General features: G+C 41.3%; 1 protein-coding gene and 1 pseudogene across 1 annotated transcript in view; one reads left to right on the top strand and one right to left on the bottom strand.

Moving 5' to 3' along the window:
* ARMH4 (armadillo like helical domain containing 4) overlaps window positions 1–27,042 on the top strand; it is a 96,261-nt gene that overhangs the window by 24,973 nt on the left and 44,246 nt on the right. Inside the window, exon 4 of the mRNA XM_069464988.1 lies at window positions 7,092–7,349. Within this exon, the coding sequence (XP_069321089.1) occupies window positions 7,092–7,349 (258 nt within the window). The remainder of the gene's footprint in view (window positions 1–7,091; window positions 7,350–27,042) is intronic.
* LOC138380913 (polycomb group RING finger protein 3 pseudogene) lies at window positions 2,830–3,427 on the bottom strand (annotated as a pseudogene).

Below are 27,042 nucleotides of genomic sequence, written 5' to 3'. Positions count from 1 at the left end.
TTGCCTTTGCGGTTGCAAGATTATTCAGAGGAATGTCTTAGTAATTATTTATTAAATGTTACTCTGTGTTTCTGTAGAGCTGGGTTAAAAAGAAACTGCATCTGTTTCATTGTTTATGCGTTTATTCACCCATCCATTTGTTCATCAAATACATATTGAGCACAGTTGATTGTCAAGCACTGTGCTAGTCACTGGCAATGTAACAGAGGACAAGACTACTTCCTTTATTCAATATTTTTCCACCTTTCTAGGTCAAGCTGCTATGAAATATATTATTTTGCTAATCCTAGGAAAGGTGATCATATCTTTTTTGTTACTGATCTGTAATAGTAGTCATTGGTCCATTGGTAATTGCAGGAGAGTAGAGGGGACATATGACTAAAGATGTTTAATGCCTACAAAATGATTGTAGGTTCCCAGAAAAGAACAGTTCTGGCAGAAAAAGATAATGAGAGAATAAGCCTAGACTAAAAGAGAAATCTCATTCCCATAAGGCCTGACTTCCTCCTGTCTTCTCCACCCAGTTACCCAAACCTCCTTTTTCTAAAGCTATCATTTCAGGCTTGCTCTATGATTTTTCAAATAGTAAAAGTGACAAATAGTAAATCTTCTACGTTGCTTTGTGCTGAAGGTTGAGGTTGGTAGCACAAAGAGAAGGCTTTCCGCTTTCATCCCACATGTCAATCAAGGTCCTTACTTACTTTCCAGTAGTATAAATTGTGTACTACTCAATAAGATGTTTCCAGAATGAGTACTCCTAGGTTTTACAGTCTGACTCAGAGGAAGATATCTCATGTAGGGCATTTTAGGGCAGAGGGGAGGAGGAGAAGGAAGGCTGTACCACGGTGAGTGAATGTTGGAGAGTTTATGACACATGTCGACCCTAGCAGTGTCCTCAAAATCACATTATAAAGGTAGCAACCTTCTTGTTGGCTTAGGCTACTTAGATGTAGCCCTCTCTTTGGGACAAAAGGATGGAATAACCTGACTTTTGAGGTCTCTTTCATTCTTTTTTTTATAGTTCTATACTTTAAAGAGAAGGGATTGGGCCAGCTGCAGTGGCTCACACCTGTAATCCTAGCACGCTGGGAGGCTGAGGCAGGAGGATTGCTTGAGGTCGGGAGTTTGAGACCAGCCTGAACAAGAGTGAAATCCCATCTCTGGGCAAAAAAAAAAAAAAAAAAAAAGAAAAGAAAGAAATATTAGCCGGGCGTGATGTCACTCGCCTGTAGTCCCAGCTACTTGGGAGGCTAAGACAGGAGGATTGCTTGAGCCCAGGAGTTTGATGTTGCAGTAAACTACGGTGATGTCACTGCACTCTACTGCACTGTACTGCACTCTACCGCACTCTACCTAGGGCAACAGAGCAAGACTGTGTCTAAAAAAAAAAAAAAGGGAGAGATTAACTGAAGATTTTGAGGACAAAGCAGAAGTTGTGCTTGGTGGATGGTAGTGGTCAGAAAGCAGTGATCCTAGAGAATCAGTTTCATATTGTCACAATTACTCTGTCAACACAAGCCTCTTAGGTTCATGGGGAGGAAGGGGAACTAAAAGTGGTCTTATAATGCTTCAAAAATAAAGAAGTGCTCTTTTTAGCCAATTCTATAGGAGGAAGGTCTGGGAAGTTTTCAAATAGTTTTGTTTTTGTTTTTTTAATAAAGACCAGAAATTTATTTCCTCTTAGTTTTGGAGGCCGAGAAATCTAAGATCAAAGTTCCAGCATCTGATGAGGGCCTTCTTGCTGCATTCTGCCCTGGCGGAAGAGTGGAAGACAGTGGACCCCCTCCTGCAAGCCCTTTGCATAGTGGCATTAATCCATTCATGAGAGCAAAGCCCTCATGACTTAAACACCTCTGTAAAGGGCTCACCTCCCCACACTACTGCACTGAGGATCAAGTTTCCAACATATGAATTTTGGAAGATGCATTCAGACCACAGCAGGGAGGATCCTTCCTGCCTCCTCCAGCTTCTGGTGGCTCCAGGGGTTCCTTGGCTTGGGGCTGCATCCCTCCAGTGTCTGCCTCCATCTGCACTCAGCTTTCTCCTCTCCTCTGTGTTTCAAGGCTTCCTCTGCCTCACTCTTATATGGACTCTTGTCATTGGATTTAGGGTCCACCAAGATAATCCAGGATTATTTCATCTATAGATTCTTAATTACATCTGCAAAGATCCTTTTCCCAAATAAGGTCTCATTCTCAGGGTCTGGGGGTCAAGATGTGGGCTTACTGTTTTGGGGCCACTGTTCTGCCCACTGCTCTCTCCAAAACATACCTCAAGTCTGTCCACTTCTCTACCTTCCCTGCACTGCCATGGTCCTCTCCTAGGACACCTGCCATCGGCGTGCTTGCCTGCTTCCACTTCTGCACTCCATTTTCCACACAGCCTGAGGGATCTATTAAAACTATGCCTAAAACAACATACATGCTTAAGGCCCTCCAGTGCCTTCTCTTATGTGTGCAGAGCTGGCTCCTGCTGGTGGTTTATATCTTCGCACACGTGTCAGTGCCTCAGGTGGGCCCCCAGTAACGCAGCTCATGCAACTCGCCGGCCACCAACCCCACCTTGCGCTAGCAGGTCACCTGGTTTCATTTCATTCTCACTATTTATCACAATTTGAAAGTATCCTATTCTCTCTCTCTATCTCTCCATCTATCTGTTCACTCATCTGGTCCTCACTGCTGTTTCCTGTCTGGCTACCTGGTGGGGTAGGCAAAACAAAATGAGATTTTTTTCTGATTAACATCTCCAAACAAACTTATAAAAATCCCCCAAACTAAAGAATTTTTGAAGCGTTTATACAAATAAGAAATGACTTGCCATGGTTTCTAATTATGGATCGACCATTACCTTGTTGAAAGATAGGTTACATTTTCTGGTGATGAACTTCTTTAGATGTAAGACTGTCAGCTGGTCCATTTCCATTTCACTCCCCACAGTTTGCTGCCATTGCATTCCAGACAGATGCTCACCTACTCATCACTCCTTTGATCATCAATCGTTGTCCTCTTCTTGCTTCTCTTCTGAGTTCTCTTTGAACTGTCGTCTGCTTTGGTTTTGCCATTTGGATGGGAATATAAGTGTTGTTTTGCAGAACAAGTCTCCCCCTTGATGGCTCTAGGTACTTCCATGCCCAATTTGTGATAGGATTCCCTGTGTTTTCATTCCCAATTCCTGGAGGGTTGGTCCCAATTTGTAAACAATATCTTGCATGGTTCTGCCATGATCAATGTACTGCAGCAGGTGGCTCTGACAGCACAATCCCACACGAAGGGCAGGTGTTATTCTTTTCCAAATACTTTACCAGGAAACCCCTACAGAATGTGGCCAGGCACTCTGTCACCGCGGTGGTGTTGATGAGGTCCCAGCCGCACAGGCAGCAGGTGATGTGGGCGTTAGTGTCCCACAGCTGAATCTTCCTGGTCAACATCTTTGGCTTCTCCTCTAGATGTCTGTCTGCTTGTCCTTCCTTCTGCCCTGGCCCGGAGGCCTCAGGTTACTCCTCTGACTCAGAGATTCCTCCTCACTCCTGGTTCACTCCTGTACCTTCCTTCTGGTCCTTGTTCTTTTTCCATTTTCTTGAACAGAAACGGGCACTTGTGAATGACAGCTGGGAGTCCCTGCTATGTTGTGAAGCTGTGGACCATGGGTGCCTTTGGGGGCCACGCTGAGAGAGGGATGGGGCGCCACTCCCTCCGTATCCCTCCCCCTGCCCCCCACAACGAGAAGGGGAAATAAACCTGTCCAGAGTTTAAAACAAAGAAGTGGAAATCCTTGAATAGTTTCGAGGATCCCTGATAGTTTTCTCCATAATCCAATTACCCCATCATTTTTTTTTTCCTCTTGCCGACCTCCTCCTCAATTTCTCTTTAGTTCGAGCCCCTGGTCTGTCTTTATAATTATCCTTCTCACACAGTCCACACCCTTCCTTACCCTGTCTGCATCCCCCACATTCTAAAGAGAGCTCTCCTAGTAAAACCTGCTGCTGGTTAAATCTCTCTGCCTACTCACCTCTCCGCCCATGCACCCAAGCCCCTGAATATGGCTGGAGGGAAACACACAACCATCTTAACAGGTCTCACTTTAAATATATGATGTCACATCTCAAGCGGGCCCGTAGGGCTGCCTGGCAGTCCTACCACATTTCCCCCGAAAATTCACTCTCCCACTCTCCAAGATGTCTATTTCACACTTTCTCCTCTCGCCTCAAACCACCAACATTTCTCTTTTCCTTTCCAGCTTTTTATTTGATTGAGAAGATAAAAGAAATATGAAGAAAGCTCTCGCATATTCCCACCATCAAATCTGCCCACTCGCCTGCGCGGGAGCCGGTTTTCCCTGCCTGTCCTCCTGTCGCAGGGGAGGCTGTGTCGAGCCAGCCTGTGCGCTGGATCCCGTCCTCTCTCAGTAATTGCGAAGAAGCTAATCTTGTGCAGCGTCTGCTGTGTGCCAGGCTTAGTTCTAAGTGCCTGATACAGTAACTGCTGTAATCCTTACAGCAGCCCTGTGAGGGGGGAATGATAGCAGTTTTACAGACGAGGAAGCTGAGACAGCACAGTCCAGCACCCTGTCCCAAATCACACCGCGGTAGTCAATTCCTGCGCTCCAGAGTCCACGTGTGCAGCTACTCTGCCATACCCTGTCTCCCTGGGTATTGCTCCAGCAGCTTCTGTTCTCTCCAGAATGGGCAATTGTCCCTCCCCACCGGGTCTTACCCATCAACTTATGAGCAAGTTCTAGTGTCTCCTATTTTAAGAACCTACTCTTGACCCCATCTCTCTCTCCAACTATACCTTAGTGTCCCTGTTCTCCTTTTCAGCCAAATTTCTGGTAAGATTTTCTATCTTTGCTGTATCTTCTTTTCTCATTTTCTTGTGAACCACTCCAACCTGGCTTTTGTCCCTGTCATTCCTCGGAAACAAATTTTGTCTGGGTCACCAATGCGTTCTCAATGTCAAAGCCAGACACCCTCAGTCTCTCAGACCCTTGGAAGTGCTTCCCTCGTTTGCCTTCCCTGACCCCACACTCTTCTCGGTTCTTCTCCCGCCAGTGGTCACTCCGCTGTCCTTGGCTGGATCGCCCCCTGCTGGCCACCCTCTGAATGGCAGGTTGCCCAGGGTGTGGGCTGGACCATTTGCCTTTCTTCCTACGCTGGATGATCTCAGCCAGTCTCAAGGCTTTAAATATTATTTATAAGTTGATGACTCCAAAATTTTTATCTCCAGCTCTGACCTTTCCCAGACTTCCAACATTTCCATTTGGCCATCACAAAGTTACTGTATGTCAAAGAAAACTCTTGATTTTGCTCTTTATCATTTAGTTCCCATTTTCAGTAATGTGGGATCTTCCTCCCACATCTCACATCATCGTTACCAGCAGGGCTCTATCTTCAAATTACATCCCAGACATGACCACCTCTCTCCTCTTCCCAGACTACACCCTAGTCCAAAGCACCAGCATCTATTCCCTATTTTTTAAATAGCCTCCTAACGAGTCTTCCTGTTTTGTCTCTTGCTCTGATATAGCCTGTTCTCCATCCTGGAGCCAGAGTCATTTTTAAAAATCAGATCTGGCCCCTACCTCATTCCCTGTATTCTCTCTGTCCCACCCTGCCCCCAAGCCCAGTCTTCTTAGCTGTTCTTTGAACACGGCAAGTGCCCACCTACCTCAAGGCTTTACCCTTGCTTTTCCCTTTTCTGGGAATGTTCTTGCTGTAGATATTGACCTGAATTAAACAAGAGAATTCTTTGTTTTGGTATGGTTCTGGTCAAACTTTACCTAATCAGAAACGCTTGCCTTAATCGCCCTGTTTTCTCCGTCTTCTTGCCAGTTATAGTCAGAGTGTAATGTCTGCCTATTGGTATATCTATTTGGCTGCTGTACATCTCCCTGAGTGGCATGTGGGCTCCACGAAGGCAGAGACATTCTTGCTCTATCCCCAGTGCCTAGAATGACACCCATGAGTAAATATTTGTTGTATTTTTGGAACGGTGACAAGTATTAATCCCATGAAGTTAAAGTACATATATGAATAAAAAAAGATTAGAAGTACCATTTTTTAAAAAGTTGAACCTCTAAATGATAGAGGAAAAGGGGTATATGGGGAGAAAGTTGTGTAGAAGCAAGAAAGGAGTCTCAAAAATTCTTGCATGGCTGTGGTTGTCCTTCTTCCCTTCTCTTCTCCACTGTGTGATGAAGGTTCCCTGTTGCAGTCACTGCTGGGTTGGGAACCAAGGGGAAAGACCAAAGGGAAGGCCTTCTATGAGCTTGGTGGGCTTTCATCGGGGGCTTCAGGGGTGCATCCATGATGATGGGGCCTTGCAATATTCCTAGGAAGTTAAAATTGGAGAAGCAAAATGAAATTGGGGATCCTATGTTCCTTAAATTCACTGCACCTGAAGTATTGAAAATGACAAGTTTTAAATGTTAACTCTTACGATGATAATGATATTTTTTTCATGTGTTGCTTTTCTGTCCTTGATAGTACTCCATTTCCCAGTTCCTTTAGAGTTGGACTGAGCATGTTGATGCAATTTTTCCAGTTTTTTAGATTATTCCTCCATAGGGAGAACAGGATCCAAGAGTGAATTTATGTATTTCTTACTTAACATTGTCATGAATTCTACTCACTGCTATGGAAGAAGAGGAAAAAATGCTAAAATAATGAATTCTTTTCTTTATATTAGGAGATATAAAGGGATTGGAACAGCTCCTTTTAAGTTCTGTTAGTATTTCAGTGTGTTTTCTGATAAACCTTTAATGATCTCCAGAAAACAGGAAGGGGATGTTTCCTACCCTGCAGTAAATATAAATGACTTTAATACCAACTCATATTACCTGTACTTTCACTCCCAGTAAATATAATGCATGACACCTGTCTGATATAACTGTGGTTTTGAAAGTTTAAAATACAGGATATATAGTGGGCACATAATTCTGCAAAGCTCACATTGTCTGACTTGGTTATAACAATTTATTTTAAAAGGCCAAGCATGATTATCTTGTAGTGTTTGGATCATTTCAAAAGATTCATTTGTTTGATTGTGTACTCATTGTATGTCTTCATGTTTCCCTTTGATTTCTTTTTTGCCTAGAGGGAGAAGAAGATGAGGATGAAGAGGATGAAGAAGATGAAGACGAAGAAGAGGAAGATGAGGAAGAAGATGAGGAGGATAAAGATGCAGACTCCCTGGATGAGGGCTTGGATGGCGACACTGAGCTGCCGGGGTTCACTCTCCCTGGTGTCACGTCCCAAGAACCTGACTTAGAGCAAGGAAACATGGGCCTGTTAGAGGGAGCCACCTACCAGGTGCCAGATGCCATCGAGTGGGAACAGCAGAATCAAGGCCTGGGTAAGAGTCATGTGTGTTTCCTTTTCCCTCCTCTCGAACTTCCTTTTATTTTTTTTCTAAGGTGACAGCCTTCTTTCATTGGCAACTATTGTGGAGCAGAATGGATTTTCTTTTCTTTGTTTTTTTTTTTTTTTTTTTTTTTTCCAGACAGATCTTGCTCTGTTGCCTGGGCTGGAGTACAGGGGTGTGATCATAGCTCACTGTAACCTCCAACTCCTGGGCTCAGGCAGTCCTGCCTCAGCCTCCCAAATAGCTGGGACTACAGGTGTGCATCACTGCGCCCAGCTAGTTTTTAAAGTTTTTATAGAGACGAGGTCTCACTATGTTGCTCAGGCTGGTCTTGAACTCCTGGGTTCAAGTGATCCTCCTGCCTTGGTCTCCCAGAGTGCTGTGTTTATAGGCGTGAGCCACCATGCCCAGCCCCAAATGGATTTTCTATACTTATGGGTGGTTCATTTGGGAAAAAGTTATCCAGTATTTCTTCAATAAGTTTATATTCATGCTCTTATATAGCCAGGCTTCAGACAGTTTTCTACGCCCATTATGAGCATGGTTGCCTGATTTTTGGAAGGAATTCTGTTTTTCCTTCCCAGCTAGAAGACAGTTGTAGGCTTCAGGGGGACTTCTAAATGGAAGGAGATGTGTGTCATCAGTACATTAAAACAGCAGCGTAAGTGGACTGCAGTCAGAAAACAAATGCATTTCGTCCCACTCTGTCCTTTTAGAATTTATTCCTTAGGGAAAGTTCTTCTGCTGCTTCTAGGTGAGCAGCTGGGCAGTCCCATGACTTTTCTCCTTACTCTTATGGCCGCGTTACCTTGTCAAACTCAACCTCTTTTCAGCAGCCAGAGTGTTCAGAACACGTCATACTCAGTGCCTCTTGTTCACAGCCCACCTTCAAGGCAAGAGACTCTGAGGATGCAGGCTGACCCCCAACTCGGCTCTCCTTCCCCTGTCAGCAGGGCAGCCCCCAGTCTGCCCCTCTCCGCTCGTCAGGGGGAGGCTCTGTTAACCTCGGAGTGACTCCTTGAAGCCCCACTCCTTTGGCCTGACTGAAGCGACCTCTTCTCCAAAGAAATCCCCCGTTTAAAATTCTCTTAGTCTTTAACAGCTGGATCCATTTATACCTTTACCAGTTTGGGTGTATTTCATTGAAATTTGGGAAGTTGGTCCAGGACTTTGCTCTGGATATAATTACAGGATTATCACACTATAGGTTGGCGTAAAGGTTGTAGTTGCAGTGTAGCTGGGACTCCCGTGGAATATGCATATAGCACGGAGGGAAGACAATAAGGAATGGGCTTCCAGTGGACAGACAATATTTACTGAATTATTTTCTGGCCAAATTTGGCACGTATTGGGCAATGATTACTTTAAAAACATGTGAAATGAAACTGATAAAAGCTATAAATGTATCACAATATTATAATATCAAAATGTTGTAACACAAACACGAAATAATATGAACATTGGTCTGTGAACAATTTAATAATTATTTAGTCTGAAATGCTCCTGTTTTACATGAACAGGTTTGAAGTGAATGAAATAAAAGGCAAAATACAAAGATACCTTCTTACTGAGCAGGTGAGAAACAAAGACAAAAATCTACACATAAAGTGACTTCCCAGATGGTGGCTTTATGATATGGAAGTATCATGTACAGTTAAGTCTTTTCAGTATGGAAAACATGAATATTCAGACTCCAGCACTTTCCTGGAGAGAGGAACAAGGGGGAGAGGGTTGTCTTTGTATAGAAATAGGGAGGTCATGTGGTGTCTACCCCTGGATTGTGGTCAAAGAGAACAACTTTCACCACTCATGAGGTTGGCTTGCCATCTATAAATACTTATAAGTAGTTGGAGGGACTGTGGATCTTAGAAAAATATGGAGAGGCTGGAATGGTCATTTGGGCTGTGGTCTTACCGTGCTCCTCAACACAAATTTACCACTGAATAGAAGTCAGAGTTTTAAAGAATCAACTTTATTGAGGTATATAATATATACAATAAACTACACCCACTTAAAGCATCCAGTTCAATAATTTTGACAGTTGCATACACCCATGAAACTTCTTTCACAATCACAGTGCAAAACATTTCCATCACACCAGCCCCAGTGACTACTCCTGCCCTGGCCCCCAGCCCCAGGTAACCACTCATCTACTTTTGTCACTACAGGTTAGTATGCATTTTCTAGAATTTTATACAAATGGAATCATATGGTATATACCTTTTTGTGTCTGGCTTCTTCCACTTAGCATAATGGTTTTAAGATTCAACTATGTTGTTGTATGTATCGATAATTTGTTCCCTGTTACATGTAATATATATATGTGTGTGTGTGTGTGTGTGTGTATAGCTGGGTAGTATTCAATTGTAAGGATATATCACTTTTTTTTTTTTTTTTTGAGACAGAGTCTCACTTTGTTGCCCAGGCTAGAGTGAGTGCCGTGGCGTCAGCCTAGCTCACAGCAACCTAAAACTGCTGGGCTCAAGGGATCCTCCTGTCTCAGCCTCCCGAGTAGTTGGGCCTACAGGCATGCACCACCATGCCCGGCTAATTTTTTCTATATATATTTTTAGCTGTCCATATAATTTCTTTCTATTTTTAGTAGAGATGGGGTCTCGCTCTTGCTCAGGCTGGTCTCGAACTCCTGAGCTCAAACGATCCGCCCACCTCGGCCTCCCAGAGTGCTAGGATTACAGGCGTGAGCCACCCCGCCCGGCCACTTTGTTTTTTATGTAATCACCTGTTGATGAACATTTGGATTGTTGCCAGTTTTTGCCTCATAGCAGTTAAATGTTAAGGCTTGTCAGGCTTGAGACTCAGGACAAATAGCTCTGCTGTCCTCCTGTCCTGACTCCTGGTTTCAGTTCCCATGCACGGCTAAAGTTTCTTAAATTAGTGATACTAATTCAGTGATTTGTTATGCTTTTAAAGGTGATTTTCCCAGGTCTTGAGATTTTTTTTATCAGATTTTTTTCCTGTTATAATAATTTACTATCTCCCTAGGTGTCTCTTACCTTTTGCTGTCACTTCTTTTCCTGATACATTTATTTGTCAACATGTTTCTAGAATTGTGGGTTTCTTGGGAATCAAAGCAAGAACAGATGTTTCAAACTGTTCTTTTTCCCACTGTGGGAAGACTGTGTTTGAGAAGTGTCTGGGTCTAGAATTTTATTAGCCCACCAACCTTTTCCTGAAAGGACAGGAGTATCTCCTGGTAACTCAAAATCAATAACTTATGAAGCAATATTAATTGATATAGTTTCCTAAATACTCTCAGGTCACATGAAATAGTGGAAAATCTCCCCTATTTGTGATGGATTTTGTGGTAGGTAGAATACTGGCTGCCCCCAAGATGTCTTTGTTGTAATCTCTGGAACCTGTGAATAAGTTACCTTACATGGTGAAAGGGACTTTGCTGATTTCATTAGTTAAGAATCTTTAGGTGGGTGTCGGGCACCAGGCCTGTAATCCAAGCACTTCGGGAGGCTAAAGTGGGAGGATCGCTTTAGGCTAGGAGTTGGAGACCAGCGAGGGCAACATAGTGAGATCCCATCTCTACAACAAATAAAAAAAATTTTCTGAGCATGGTGGTGCATGCCTGTAGTCCCAGCTACTTAGGAGGTCATGGCAGGAGGATTGCTTGAGCCCAGGAGTTGGAGGCTGCAATGAGCTATGATCGTGCCACTGCACTCCAGCCTGGACAACAAAGTGAGACCCTGTCTCAAAAAAGAGAAACTTTAGATGGGGATGGGCAGATTATCCTGGATTACCTGGGTGGGCCCAGTGTAATCACAAAGGTTCTTACCGGGGAAGTAGGAGGATCAGAGTCAGAGAAGGAGATGTAATGACGAAAGCAGAGGTTGGAGTGCTGTGGCCATGAGACAAGAAATGCTGGTAGCCCAGATGCTGGAAAAACAAGGAAATGGATTCTTCCCTAGAGCCTTGGAGAAGGGATGCAGCCCTGCCAACATCTGGGTTCTAGGTCAGTGAGACCCATTTCAGACTTTGACCTCCAGAATTATAAATTAATAAAGTTGTCATATTTTAAGCCATAGGTTTGTGGTAATTTATTACAGCAGCCAAAGGAAACTAATACGGGTTTCAATAAGTATTTGATGAGCAGCATCATTTTGAAAGGAGAGCTGCATGGCAGCTATACTCAGAGTGTAAACATTGTAAAATTAAGTATAGCTTTTTCATAGTGAATCAATAAAAATGAAGACACTGAGATCCTTCAAAACATAATCTGACTTAATGTAATAACACTTTATTTTATTTTATTATTATTATTTTTTTGAGACAGAGTCGCGCTCTGTTGCCCGGGCTAGAGTGAGTGCCGTGGCGTCAGCCTAGCTCACAGCAACCTCAAACTCCTGGGCTCAAGTGATCCTCCTACCTCAGCCTTCCAAGTAGCTGGGACTACAGGCATGCACCACTATGCCTGGCTAATTTTTTCTATATATATTTTTAGTTGGCCAGATAATTTCTTTCCATTTTTAGTAGAGACGAGGTCTCTCTTGCTCAGGCTGGTCTCGAACTCCTGACCTTGAGCAATCCACCTGCCTTGGCCTCCCAAAGTGCTAGGATTACAGACGTAAGCCACCGTGTCCGGCCTTGTAATAACACTTTAATTGGCCATCCTCTCTATTTTTAAATGGGTTACTTTATTTATAGATTATCACCTCCAATTTTATAATATGAATGGTATTCCAAAGCAAACGCTAAAACCCATATAAATTTTTAAACATGAACAGATTGAGGTGGGTAGTGGGCTAAAAATAATGCAAACTCTTTGAATAGATTATAGTCTCATTTCCTGTGAAATGACAAGAGCAGAAAACAGAGATGACTTTCTAAGGCAAAGCAGTAGATTTATGGCCTCAAATTCTCTGAGCTTCTGTTTTCACATATGTCGCGTATGCGTTGCTTCTAGAGCTGCGGAGGGAGAGAGCTTAGTTTCTTGATCTTGTTGCAGGGAAGTGAGTGTGACTATGGAGTGAATTGTTTGTTGTCAGAATAGAGTGAAAGTTCCACATTTTGATTGAGGTGGATTGACTGATTGGTAAAATGCTAGTAGCATATAGGAAGCTGTCTATTTGCATATGCAGAATCAATTTCTGCTCCGATCTAATAAGTTAGTTTTCAGATTTATTGACAAGAACCTGTACAGAGAAAAGACACTGTGACCCATACCACTTCTTATTCTGTTGCTATAATAAATCACACAGTTATACTCTTTAAAGTGTAAAATCAATATGACCAAATTGAGTCAACATGTCCATTTTAATGTTTAAACATTTACAATGTAATTAATATCTGGTAATTCTTTCCTTTTTGCTTTCTATGTCTGTTAGGATGCTTTCAGGTATAAGTAGTAGATATCCTAACTTAAATTGGTTTAAAGAGTAAAGAAATACACTTTTTCTCAAAACAAGAAGTTCAGAGATAAAACTCCTGTGGCTGTTGACTCAGTAGCTCAATTGTTATCAGCAACTCAAGTTTTTTTAATCTTGCTGCACTGCCATCCTGCTTGGTGTGTTGACTTGGCCCTTGGGCTGTTGTCCTTATAGTTGCAATGGCTACTGCAGTTTCAGGTGTCACATACAGTCAAGACACTGTCCAGAGAAAGAAGACAACAGCTCTTTTAAAGAGAGAGGAAGCCTTTCCCAGATTCCGGGTAGAATTTATCTTGCCCCTAATTGGCTGGGATTAGGTCACATGCTCATTTCCACACCATGGTTTGCAAGGGGAACGTGGTCACGTGGTTGGTGGGATGGATGGGGTGGGTGGCAGTCACCACGCCTATCACTCATGGTTTCTGTCTTCTGTTTTCTTCTTTTGTAGCCACTACTCATCTATGTATCTTCTATCCTCTAAGAATCCTATGATCAATCTTGTTAAATTAATGTCTTTATTTTAAATATGTTTTGAGTTCATGTGTTCTGGACGAGAGCTTCAGGGTGGCATGGTTCCATTTTCTTCCTCAGGAAGAAACCATTTTTGGCTACTGCTTAAGAGTTTTGTGGCTGTTCCAGATGGATAAAGCTTCCAAAAGTTATCAGTTAGTTAATTGAAGAATTATTATAGATGTCTTTTTTCAAAAGCCTGCATCTAACATTGGAATGGGCACTTGATTGAAGAACTGGAATATTTTTCTCTGGAAATCTTTTAAAAATGTGATAGTCACTTAGTGGTCTAGGGATGTTTGTGGAAAACAGAGAAAGGGAGAGCGCTCATGTATCTGTTTTTTCACCAGACATTCCTTAAGCACCTGCTAAGTGTGTGCTGTGTGTTGTGGAAACAGTGAGAGGCTGACACACAGAGAGATAAATGACTACGGAGTGGAGCAGAGTGGCCTCATAGATGTGAGGCCGGTGGCCAACCAACTCCACTGCAGGGAACTGAATCTTCACTTACAGCCCAGGCTTGCTGGGAGTGGGCAGCCATCTGTGAGGTGTGACTTCAGGGGTGCACTGCCCGATTCCCTCATTTATATCCCCTTCTTGCCGTCACATGGGACCTACTTTCCTACTTTAGAGCCTTCCTTTGCATTGAGATAATGTGTCTTCAGAAGGCCTTAGAAAAATGTAGAACTGCTATCTGGGTAGCATAACTCGTTGAGATGTTATCATTTATTATGCTCTGTAAGGGATTCATTTATCAGGTTCAGTAGCTGGTAATTTAGCAAGTTGAAAGGGTGAGGAACATAAGACAAATGTGCTTAGAATTGGTAGGAAGGTAGAATGGACTGTAGCATAAGTGTGGTGGGAGAGCTTTATGGAAACAGAGCATTCCACTGTGAAAAAGTCCAACCCGTATCCCTAAAACATGTCAGCACGCTCTTTCTTCTCCTTGTCCTCCTTCTTATTCGTTTAAAACGCATAGCATGTAGCTAAGACTGAATCCTTAATATAGTGCAACACATGGCAGCAAGGAAGAGATGCTTCACAAAAAATAGTGGGTAGTGTGAGATTTCAAGCAACTCCTCAATGCAACAAATGCCACTGTATTTTCCTGTATAACATGTTAAGCTATGGCTTAAAGTTTTGCTCAGGAAGCTGCCAGGGCTAGCGTAATTAAATATGTGTACGGGATGAGAAGAAGGAAAGAAACCTTAGTCCAATGTAACCAGCGCTCTCAACCATGGCTGCACATTGGAATCAATTTCTTATAGCTCCTAGAGAACTATAAAAACTACTGATACCTGGATCCTAACCCTAGAAAACAGCTGTGCTCGACTCAATCTACTGGTTATCCCCTTGGGGCAAGGCAGCTTCTGTTTATGTAAGGGAAAGAGGATTTTGAGAAGTGTTTCTGTGTATTATAAATGGAATCCCCATTAGTAAAGATTTACATTGTTGTTAGTGATCTTTTGTGTGTTGGATTAGCATGTCTTAGAAATCTCCAGCTTTTCTACAGTCCACATAGAGATCAAACAAAGTCAATATTCATGATTCAATTTTCCTGGAAAGCTCATGGTCACATTACAGACTCCTAAGTCTGGGCTGTGGAGGTTTGTGCCCAGACACCTGTATCCAGGATGAGTGAGCATCTCCTGGTGAGTTTCCTTGGGTAGGTATCGGCCACATGCCTAGGAGTCTCCCATCCCCAAGATGGTACTCAGGGTTTCTGGATTCGAGAGTAATCTTTTGAAAGAAGTGAATTATTTTTCCTAGACAAGAAGCAAAGACTTGGTTTTTCATATTAGACAAGACACCCTTGTGCCGGAGTTTAAAGTGCAGATGATGGTCCCTGCCTCTCCCTACCTCATGAGGGTGAACACATACGGGAAACTCAATCTGCAGAGGAGGATGCCTTTTAAGTACTATATCAACTGTTGGTTATGTGCAGATTTGTAGTGGTTGAGGATTTCTAGGGGAGAAAAATCTATCTATATGTCTGTGGTAAAATATTCAGCAAATTTAGGATTTTAGTAGGTTTTAAATGCACTTATTTCCTGAGTTTTCCATTTATTTTCATCTTGTTGTATTGTACATATTTTTGTTAGAAGCCCTAAATCCTCTTTTTAGCATGTGGTAGGTTATAAATAGGTTAAATGCCCCAAAATGAATAGACTTCCTCCCTGCTGCTCATTCCCAACTGTGCTCGCAAATGTGCGCTGAGGACTACAAACACAGAATTCATTAGAACCAAAGTCAGAGAGAGGACTGGCCAAGCCTAAAGAAAATCAGGTGCTAGCCTAAAAAGAATTTCATGTACACTATTTTTTTCCCTTTCATTTTAATGTTTATGAGACTTCTGATGAACAGTTCCAGATACTGGTTACGGTCAAACTATTGTTTTCCTTTAACATAGGACATGTTAAAGTGTTTGGAAAGAGGAAAGGACTGATGGTGTGCATAATTTTGTGGGTTGTGCTAAATTTTTCTTAAAGACTGACATTAATGATGTTTCATAGCTATTTGTAGGACTTCCCCACCAAGAATTTCAGGCACAGAGAACTTGAGGCTTCAGGAATTCATTAAATTCCAAGAGTCATAGGCAGAACTCAGATTAACAGACACCATGCATTTTGCCCAAGTCAGCTGTGTAACACTGCAAATTACCTTCCATACTTGTAAGTTTTCTTTTGAGACAGTGAGCATGGAGTCAACTCTCAGTCTCAAATGTACCGATGGAAACCCATAAAGTAGAGTTAGCTGGGTGTCGCCACTGTGCAGTAGCAGTCACGACTGCCTATGTGCACAATTTAGCATGTCCAGAGCACTCAGCTGAATCTCTCAGGTGTAAAGCTTCCCTGGGGCTGTTCCTATGTTGAGGAAAGAAAATTAGGCTTGGTTGTTAAAAAATAACCTTTGGACCATCTGGGTCTGCTGACTGAGGGTTCACAGTAGCGATATTAGAGTAGTAGGTCCTGTATGATTTCCTAAAAGAACTGTCAAGTTGGCCTCAGGAAGCTGAAGCTATTTTTGAAATTCAAAGGATTGAAGGTGCAAAGAAGATATGCAACACCGCAAAAGTAAAGGAGAGATTAAATGTTAAAATAAGCAGTCAGAGATTTAGATCAGGTAATTCAAGGATTCAGTGGTTCAAGGATCAGAAGCATTTCTTAAAATATATTTGTCTCTTTTATACACTCCTGATATATTCAAGGATCTCCATGTTCTGTCTGGTCTGTCTTCCTGTCTATTTTATCCCTATGACTCTGTCCAAGACCTCTGTCTTAATTGGGCTGTAGTCACTGTCGCCAGAGTGTGCGTCAAACATTCCTGACCCATTTTTTTTCCTACCATTGCTTTCTCGGGAATAGCTTTCTCCCCCTTTCATGTGTCCACACTCAGATCTGGCTGAAGCCTTTCCTGGGAACCCTAACTTACACCGAGTCCTCCCTTTGGAAATTCCTCGAGTAGTTATTGTCAGTATTATTTAATTTCCATTCATTGCACTATCTCACTTTGCTTATTATTTTTCTGGGACCCTCATAGCACCTAGCACCCAGCCTTAAGTATTGCTTAAAAGGGGGTTCTCTTCCAGCTGGTAGCCATTCTGGGCTTGAACCTCTCCGGCACAGTTGGAAGCAGGAATGGGGAGGCTTTATTGCATCTCTCCTGGAGAGCAACGTGGGGGGCAGGGTGAGGCTTTTAGATGACATTAGCTTGATTTATGGAAAAAAGGGTAATGATCAGGAACTGTATAATGCTTATAACTGACAATAAGCTTAAATATCACATGGCAGGTAGAGATTCACCTGGTTTTAACTTTCTCTGTTTCTATTTACTGCAAAGTAGTTTCAACATCTACAAGCTTTTAGTAATCAACTAATTATATAGTGTGCCTTCTGATCATGAACTTTGGGGAGCATTTTGGGACTAGGTTTTTCTGAAACAAAATCCAACATTTAAAACAATTTTTTTTTGTTTTTTAAGAATGAACTTAATAGCACTTCGACACTGTAGAAATGATCAGACCTTGGAGATGTTGAGCCAATTACCTTGATTCTGTTAGCCTCTGAATCAGATGAAGATCAGATGATTGTCTTCTCACAGAGTGATTAATTAAAAAATTTCCAAATAGTTAATTGGGTGGCTTTATAGAGATAAAGCCTTTTGATGGCTCCTACCAAAGAATGAAAACAACCATCACATTACCTAAGACGGTCGTGAGACATTTATTAAACCTGATTCTCTCTGCTGCGGGCTGATTGCTTACCCAAGTCAGAGAATCAAGTTGTCTTTTTGTATCTTACTTCCAGCTGCAACATATGATATCTTAAATGTTTTAGGATCCTGGTTTGAACATTTTTTCTCTTTTTGTGTCTTTAATGCCCTGATCCTAGACATTGGGTTCTTGTATCTAAGGTTCATTAAAAATAAATTTGGACTTGTTGATTGGGAAGAACCCTCTGGAAACTTAAACCCAAATATCTGAACTCCAAATTATTTATCTTGGTTTAATGTCTTCTAATGATCTGCATGAGATAATGGACTCAATGCTTCCCAGAAGCTGAAGCTCTTCCCTATATTTTCATAATCAAATTAGAGAATTAGAAAAAAATCACATTTCTTTCATTAAGAATGCATTTGTTATGTGAAAATGCAGCAGTCAATTTTTCTTTGGAGAGCCAGAAAAGGAGTCTTGGAACCAAGCCAGAAAATAATCTCTTCATCAGCTACAGTTAATAAAAACATTAATAAGGCACATTACATCTGAGGAGAATGCTGCAAACTAATTTCTTTGTAAGGAGAATGCACTTGTAGGCTCAGCTGGGGAATTATTAAAATGTGAAAACATCTAGTAGGCTCTTCTGGGAATTAAAAAAGAAGAAATACTAGGACAACTGGGACATTTTTCAGAAAGGAAGAAATTAAGTATAAATTGTTGTCTTTGAAAAATACAGAGGAAAGTAAATAAAGCTGATGTTAAAAACTTGCAGTTGTGTTAAAACAAAATTGAGAAAATAGTCAAAACAGTGTCCTTATCTCTTGATTTAAGTTTACATGATGCTAATTAAGGTGTGTTAATTAGTTAAATGCTCTTGGCCCACTGTATTAAGAATCTGGAATATTTGGAGTCTCCCAAATTTTATTTGGCTTAGTCAGGATCAGAGAAAGAATACTCTTAACTTTGGCAATTTGGAAAACAGAGCACTTAAGTAATTTTTCCCTATTTCCAATTGAGACCATAAAAAAGGATGCTAAAGCCTTAAAGCTAACTTTAGTGATCGGATGAGGTTGGAGTCAGCCAGTGAACTTGTTTATTTCGTTTCAGCATTTGAGAATTGATAACCACAGGGTTCTGCCTTTCCAACTCAGAACTTCTTTCTGCTTGCACAGAAGAATTCTTTCACAGAACTTTGCACATGATGTAGCTATATGGTCAAACAAGAGGTCCCAGTTGAATTCATGTGAAGAACCTTTAAAATAAACTTCACAAACAGATTATCAAGACCCAGGGAAGGAATTTTAAATGAAGGAGTGCTCACAACAAAGGAGATTTTGATTTACACGTTCCATCTCTAAGTTTTCCTGCAGGGCTGAAATCTTTTTGAAATAATGGGATTTGAATTTTCAAGCTGCTCCTCTTGAAAGAGGATAGCAAATGTTTGGAACAGGATGGATTTGATGGATCCTTGGGGATAAATACTCAAAGTTGCACTGTCAACTTCCAATGGCAGAAGGTTTGATGTGAAATCAGCCATAGGCACTGGGTGAACTAACACCTGGGTTTGTTTATCACAAGCCTGGTAAGGTATTGCACATCCTGCAGGACCAGGGCCTTGGGCTTCTCTGCCTGCCTTGTGGGAAGCAGATGTGTAGGGGAGGCCATGCACATAGAAGTCAGGTGAAGAGTGGTTGTCATGGTGGCTTGACAGCTCAGGATTGAGCCACAGAATTCACAGAGAGATATAAAGACAACTCATTTATTTAATCCACTCATAACAAGGAAGTAGGGCAAACCGTGAGAAAAATCCTGATGCAGGGAAGTTTGTTTTCAATGGAATCTTGCAGCCTTTCCTTCTTCCTTCTCCTGGTCATCATGCTCACTTTGCATTCTTCATTTGAGCACTGGTCACACCTACCTGGGACTGCCCTGGAATCCAAAGAGGCTTCACTCTTCTCTTAATCTCTTTCGCTGTATCAATACACTCCTTCTTTAAGACCTTGGTTTAATGACTTTTGAAGGACCATCAATAATTCATACTTGTTAAAAGATAAATTTTTAAAACAAGATATAATCATGATTCTCATACAGACGTAAAATGAATACATGTCAAAGATTTTATTTAACTCAATTAATGAAAGAACCAGGCAGACACCACAACTGGTTCAAAGGAGACATCAAAGAACCACAAATTTATGTGGAGTCAAAAACTATTGAAATGAGTTTACAGATGAATGGATGAATGCAAGATGGACTTTTTCTAGTAAGGCTGTTCCTCTACTGAATATTTAATTTGCTTATCTAAAGAAGAGTCATTTGTGTTGCTATTAGTTGTCTATAACTTTAGAGTGTTGTAAAAAATTTCAAGGGCAATGAAAGGTGCAGAGTACTAATGCAGTAAAGTAATTCTCAGAGGCTCCAGCACCCCATGGAAAGGTTGTTCAATAATCTCTTTTCCTTATTCCAAAGTTTAAATTTTGGAAGCATTTATGTTGTGAAAGAACAGCTTGCTAACTAAAAAAGTTGAGTGATGGACTTTGGATAAGTGGGGATATATCTCTCAGGGAAGGCCAGTTGCTATAATAAGCAACTCCAAAGTCTCAGTGGCTTAATGGGTTTATTTCTTGCTTTCTTCACAATTCACTGTCACTCAGTTATTCTTCCACTTAGTATCCCCAGCATCTTCTTGGGCCTCAGCAATTTTACTGGATGCTCTGCAGCTATCCAGGAAGCAGGAAAGAGAGAGAACTTAGGGAAGGCTGCCCAGAACTCCTCATTTTCCTTGTGCTTAAATTCTGCTAGTGAGAACTAGTCAATGGCCCCACCTGGATGGAGGAGGGGCAGGTGGTGGTGGTAGTAAATGCGGCTTACCTGAAGCAGAACTGGCTTGGTGAGCTCTTAGCTTTTCCAGGGGTCTGCGTCCACGTGCACTTTCTCAAGGAAAGCAAACCCCAGAAAACTGGGAAGAACTCAGTTTGCCATTTATAAATTATTGCTAGATCATGAGTGATGAGCAGAACACAGTGTCTGCTCTCCAGGAGCTGCTGAGTCATGGGAAAGAAAAATCTATAATGTGAGGCAGGATGTGCTATATGCTGTGAAAAAAAAAAAATGCCCTGAAAGTAGTGAAGGGTGAAATAGTGATTTCAGCTAAGGGAACCATGTGAAGCATTAGAGACAACATGCAGGATGGCAGTTGAGAGCCTAGAATTTGGAGCAGGAAGTCCTGAACTCAAGCCTTCGCTTTACTGCTGTTGACCTGGGTGAGGTTTTTTTTTAACTTGTTTGAGCTTTGGTTTCTTTAACTCAAAAAAGGGCATAATAATGCTTAACTCATAGGGTCATTGTAACATTATATGAGTAGACATAGATGTGCAAAGTGAAGCAGAAGCCCGTTTATACAAGACTGTAAAGGTTAGGTAGGTTTCAAAAGGTGGAGAAGGGCACAGGGACATTGTAAGATAGGAGCAGGGCCAGCTGCTGGCTTGGGTTCCTTTACCCTCCACTCCCTCAAGGAGCTTTGATATATTGGGAGTTCCCAAGAAGACTGTATTTGAGAAAAAGCAATCCGCTACCAAAAATAAATTTAAAAACCTAGAGTGTTCTTGGGAATATGATGGCTGAACTATTTAAAAATCTGATGAGGATTTCTAATGGCCTTTGCTCATTCATTCATTTTTTTTTTTTTTTTTCCACAGCATGACCCAGTGGTTGTCTGCCCAGGTCTCCACTGATTGATCTAATCAGTTTAGTGTGAGGAGATTGTAGTGATCACCTGTCTTAGAGATGATGCAAATAATTAATTAGAGTTTTTCACTTTTTAAATGTTACTTCTTCAAGCTATAGGTACACCTCTAAGATTTTTTTTTTCTCCTTCCCAGATTAATTATATATTTTATTTTTTGGAACATGGTAGGATTATTACAGAAAGCTGTTAGGAAAGAAAAAATGTCCCCACATGATTATCCTAAGGGCATTTAGCACAAAGGCAGTAGATTAAGATATGAAGTTCCCTGCACCATGAGTGTCTTACTAATTTTATACAGCTGAGCATAGTCCTTAGAAAAAAGGGCAGTGTTTCTTGACCATTAGTGTGCATACGAGTCACCTGGGGATCCTGGTCCAAGGTGGGTTCTGATTCAGTAGGTCTGGGTGGGGCCCAAGATGCTCCGTTTGTACAAAGCTCCCAGGAGATGCTGATGTTGCTGGTTTGTGGACCACACTCTGAGGGGCAGAGGGCCACACTTTTTGTCTGGGAAGTTGCGGAAATCTCATTTGGGAGATTAAGAGGTATTGTTTTACAAAGAGGAGTTAGAATTTTATAATATATGCTTTTATTAAACATGCAGTTGTTTGGTCCTCATCTCCCATTACAGACAATTCTTTAGACCTTTGGTCTAGTTAGTTTTTACTCTTTTAAAAAAATTTATTTAAAAAAATCTTAATGATAGTGACAAGAGAATTTCACCTCTCTTTGTCTTAGCATCATCAACAGGCAAATCACCTGGCTGTTACCTGCTGCAGAGGAGCAATGAGGATGAACTCTGACCCTCTTAACTAGTGTGTCTAATCTTACTGACGAATCTTCCACCATGAATCCAGTTACTCAGATCATTTCCATAGTTACTACTTTTGCTTATAAGTAGTCCAGAATTTTAGCACTTGTCTGTGGCTGCCTAGAGCATAGAGCCAAGGAAGCCAACCCTCAGCTCCCCGCAGGTGAGGCTCACAGGTAGAAACCTAGAAAAGTGCCACGTGAATGTGCATTTCATCATGGAAGAGTCTCAGTCAGAGTGGGATTTGAAAGGCAAATCCAGCCTTGCTCCTGGGAGAAAAAACTTCTAAGTACATACTTATTCAGAAAATTTTTATTGAACACTTACCTTTTACATAGCATTTTTTATGAGCACATAAATATGTAGCAAATTTAGCAGTAGGAGCTTTCATTTCCTGGGTGCTCGCAATAAGGTTGCAATAGTTTGACTGTGTCCCCTCAAGTCTATGTGTTGGAAACTTAATCCCCAAGGCAACAGTGTTGAGAGGTGGGGCCTTTAATAGGTGATTGAGTCATGGGGGCTTGGCTTAGTGCCATTGTCATGGGGGGGTTAATTAACTTGGGAGTGGGCTCTTAACGAAAAGGGGAAGTTTGGCCCCTTTTCTCTGTCTCTTGTGCCCGCTTGCCCTTCTGCCTTCTGCCGTGGGATCATGCAGCAGGAAGGTGGTATTCACATAAAGAGGAACTATGTCAGCAGTGCGTTTCGTCTAGTGAGGCAGAGTTATGTGGGAGTCATGCTCTCCCCTCATTCAGCAAGTCTCCAAGCAGGGGCGCTGCAGCCAGGACTTCTGTCCCTCACTTGCTGTGGGATATGTTAATGAAAAATACACTGACGTTTTCTCTGTGTGGAATGGAGATAACTTACTGTAAGAATATTATGCATGACAACAGGATGACATCTGAGTGCCCTGCGGTCTTGTCTCAGGCGCCGTGGACAATCATTAAGTGAAAAGATGGATCTTCCTCTAACTCAGCAGTAGATGTCGCTGCAGTCAATTAAAAAGGTGAGCTCTGGACAAAAGGATTTCCATTAGAGGAAAAAGGAACACTCGTAGCTATTAAAATTAACTGAGTATCTAGACTTCTTTCCCACCCTGAACTCGAATCCTTTACTACATAACATTGTTTTTTTTCTTTTTTTAAAAATAACATATGTCTAATAATGGACAAGTCTCTTCAGAAAAAAAAGTTGATTCTGCAAATCATTCCATTCCATCCATCCATTCATGCATCAACTCATTCATGCAACAAGTACTTATGGGACACTTACAACAGATGAGGCACTTGCCAGGCTTTGGGATTACCATGATGAATGAACAGTAGTGATAGTCTAGCTTTTTGGAGTTTAATGTCTGGTGGGAAGACAAGCAATTAAAGTGATAATACAAAAAAAAAATAATTCCAGTATGAAGAGATTAGTATAATCACAGGGAATGAACTAGATGAAATAGAAGGAGGTGACAAGGGGTCCTGACTGAGTTGAGTGGTCAGGATGATCTCTTGGATAAAACGGTGTTTAAAAAGGTGCCCACATCGTGTGTCAAGGCACAGAACAGAAAGGCAGCATCTGGATTCCCTCACTCCATTTAAGATTCTCATAGGTTCTTGTCGTGGCGCAATTTATCTTCTTTGTCACCAGCACTATTTGAAATGCATAGTCCGGGCGAGGTGGCTCACGCCTGTAATCCTAGCACTCTGGGAGGCTGAGGCAGGAGGATCACTTGAGGTCAGGAGGTTGAGACCAGCCTGAGCAAGAGTGAGACCCCATCTCTACTAAAAATAGAAAAAATAGCCGGGTGCTGTGGTGCGCGCCTGTAGTCTCAGCTACTCAGGAGGCTGAGGCAGTAGGATCACTTGAGCCCAGGAGTCTGAGGTTGCTGTGAGCTAGGCTGATGCCACGGCACTGTAGCCCAAGGCAACAGAGCAAGACTCTGTCTCAAAAAAAAAAAAAAAAAAAAAAGAAAAAGCATAAAGAATACCCTCCCTCCTGATTTTACTTAGATAATTTGAAATACCTAAAAATTAATCACGATTTATATTACTGTCATTACCTCTCTCTTGAGAGACTGAAAACTGCTTAGTGACTTTTATATGTCAGATACTTTGACAAATAGTCTTGATTATTTTATTAGCATGTGATATATAAAAGATAAAATTGAATGTTGAGGCAGTCTGTCTTTCCATTGTTTCTACATTCCCTGCTCTCCAGGGTGTTAGATTTTTAAAAAGCTCCAGGTTCCATCAGGGAGTTGAAGTTAGCCTAAAACACTGGTGGCAGGCAGTTTGGCACCAGTTATGTAACCTGGCTGGCAGGAAAAGACTGGCCACTGCATTAGATCTTGGATATTTTAAGCAGATAATAAAGAAGGAAATGTGGATAAGAAACATGAAGTTACTCTGTTCAGTATTTGTTGTATCTTCAGTGATGCATGAGTTACATTTTGAAACTCTAAACTCAACTTGGTGAGTCCCAAATACTGATTTTTGGATGAGTAAAATCAGTTTAGTAAATCTGAGTGCCTTCTTTTTAGGAGGCCAAAAATTTGTATTGCGAAGATAGTAGAAATGTGTTCTGATGAATCATTACCAACTTTTCTTGTCTCTTTTTTCATTAAGACATTACAAAAGTAAGTTCCTTATTATTATTACCTGTACTATTATTATTGTTTTTATTATTATTTTTTACTTAACTCTAGGGCCTGCACTCACCTTTCTTTATTCATTCAAGAAAATGATTATTTGTCATATTATAAAAACCATAGCCTCAAGGCTACTTTGACTTTTTCTATTGCTCTTTCTGACTATTTTCCTTGGAATAAAGAAAATAAATGTTCAAATGTACCAGGTTACAAAATAAATTGCAGAGAACTAGACAGTCAGAACAGTGAAAAGCTTAACTGTACAGTTGCTCTTAATTTATGTACATATGCTCTCTCCTGTTTCTATGCTCATGAAGTGTTTGGTTGTCCTAATTTGTAAAGGGAAACATGATCACATTGTAGGAGGAGCCCTGGGAAAACTTCATATTGCTCTGGCTTTGCTTTTAATGTATGGTGTGGTCTTGGGGAACTCTCTTAATTGCTCTGAGCCTTTAGTGTTTTCACCTACATAAAGGGGAGTTGGACTGATCTGAGGTCAGCAGGTATAAATGCCTTTAATTTTTCTCTGTGCTCACCTCCAATGTGTCTGGGCCCACCTTCCTTAATGACTTAAAGGAAGAGGTGACCTACCCCCTGTCCAGGTATAACCCTGACACCTGCGATCTGGATCCTATCAACTTCTTCCTTATCTTTGAGCTGATCAGGGTACTGAGCCATTTGGAAACTCTCGTTGTCTATGTTAGAAATCTGGCATCATCTCTAATTCTTCTGTTTTTCTCGGCTCCCACATCCAGTCAGTAGCAAAGTCCCACTCCTTCTCTCCCTAAGTGACTGTTGGACTCTCCCTTCTTTGCCATCCGTTTGGCCAGCATCGTGTCTTGCACAGACTTTTGCAGGGATCCCTTCACTGATCTTCTTTCTTGCAGTCTCTTCTAGTCCCCTCTCCTCATTGTCTTCTGAGATATCTTTCTAAAATACAAATCTGATTATATTCATTGAGCATCAGCATCTCCACTGAACGAATATTTATACTGTCAAAGGGTGTTATGCCTGGTTCTGAGAGATGATCAATTTGAAGAAGACAGCATGATCCCATTTAAATGAAAACTTTATGTTGGATACCTCATTTACCTAGGATAAAATGAATTTCCTTTGTATGGCCTTTGAAGCTGTACACAGTTTGGCCTCAAATCTCCCTTCCGATAATGGTACCTTCATCTACGTTTTCTCCTGCCATCTGCATATTTCATATCCCTGCCACGCTGAACTCTTCCCAACCTGCATGTGCCATGTTCTTCCGTGTTTCTAAGGTTTTGCTCCAGATCTCTCTGTCTGGAATTCCGTTTTCACTTCTCCCTTGGCCTACTCATTCTTCCATACCTGATACAAATGTCATCTTATTTGAGAGAATTTTCATGAAGTGATTACTTCCTTGTTCATAATTCTATAGCCCTTTGCTTACAGTGTTATATTGTATTTGTTAATGTCTGTCTTCCTTATGAGATTGTGAGCTACTTGAAGGCAGGGAATTTATGTCTTATTCATCCTTGTATTCTCTAGAACCTATTATAGTATATAGCACATTTTTAGTGCTCGATAAGTAGTTGATGATGAAAGTAAATGAGTGAATGTGTGCCACATACATGTGTGGATGGAAGTGGTTGTTGCAATGCTTTTCATCTCGATGGAAATGGCAGTAATTGTGGAAAGAAGAAAATTGGCATTTATGGATAGATTCCGAACCGATGGTCAGTAAATCTTTGGACTAGATCTTTAAAGTCCTCTTTAAGCTGCAAAAGTTGATAACTTTATTTTGGTTATGTCAGTTCAAATCAAGAGTTGGAACACTTGTCACATTTTTGTCTGCTGGCTGAGAAACAAGGGTAGTTTGCTCAACATAACTTGTCACTGTCTCTTTTCTTAGTTCTCTGAAATCCACTTCTGTGTCCCTAAATGACAAATCATTAGGCTCGTTCTCAAATGAATTGGTTGTCAAGCCAGCATTAGTAAGGCTAGCGAAATGTCTTAGTTTCAGCTGAGCAAGGCAAATATGATGCTATTTAATCATGACAAGCACAGTGATACGGTGTTCTGAGAAGCGAAGAAGAACATCTCTTAAGACTGCAACATACCTCAAGTGCAGGCAATTAGTCAGTGGGTCGTCATCAATATGTGAAGTTTAAGGTGGGAACTTTAATGCTTCCTTTAATGCAAAAGCATCAGCAACTAAGGCTTTTTCTTGGGTGGGGAAATGGAATTAATTGATAATCCACCCACCATATTCAAGTGTGGAAAGTTGATTTTTGTAGTCAAATATGCAGACATATCCATTTTCAGAAATGTGAGTAATGAAAAGAACTAAAAGCTTTTACAGCCTGTCTTTTCTATATCTACTTGCCTCTATTCT

This window comes from Eulemur rufifrons, chromosome 2, assembly GCF_041146395.1.
Source record: "Eulemur rufifrons isolate Redbay chromosome 2, OSU_ERuf_1, whole genome shotgun sequence".
Lineage (NCBI taxonomy): Eukaryota > Metazoa > Chordata > Mammalia > Primates > Lemuridae > Eulemur > Eulemur rufifrons.
Note: the sequence above shows the minus strand (reverse complement) of the source record. Positions and strands in the feature narration are given on the sequence as shown.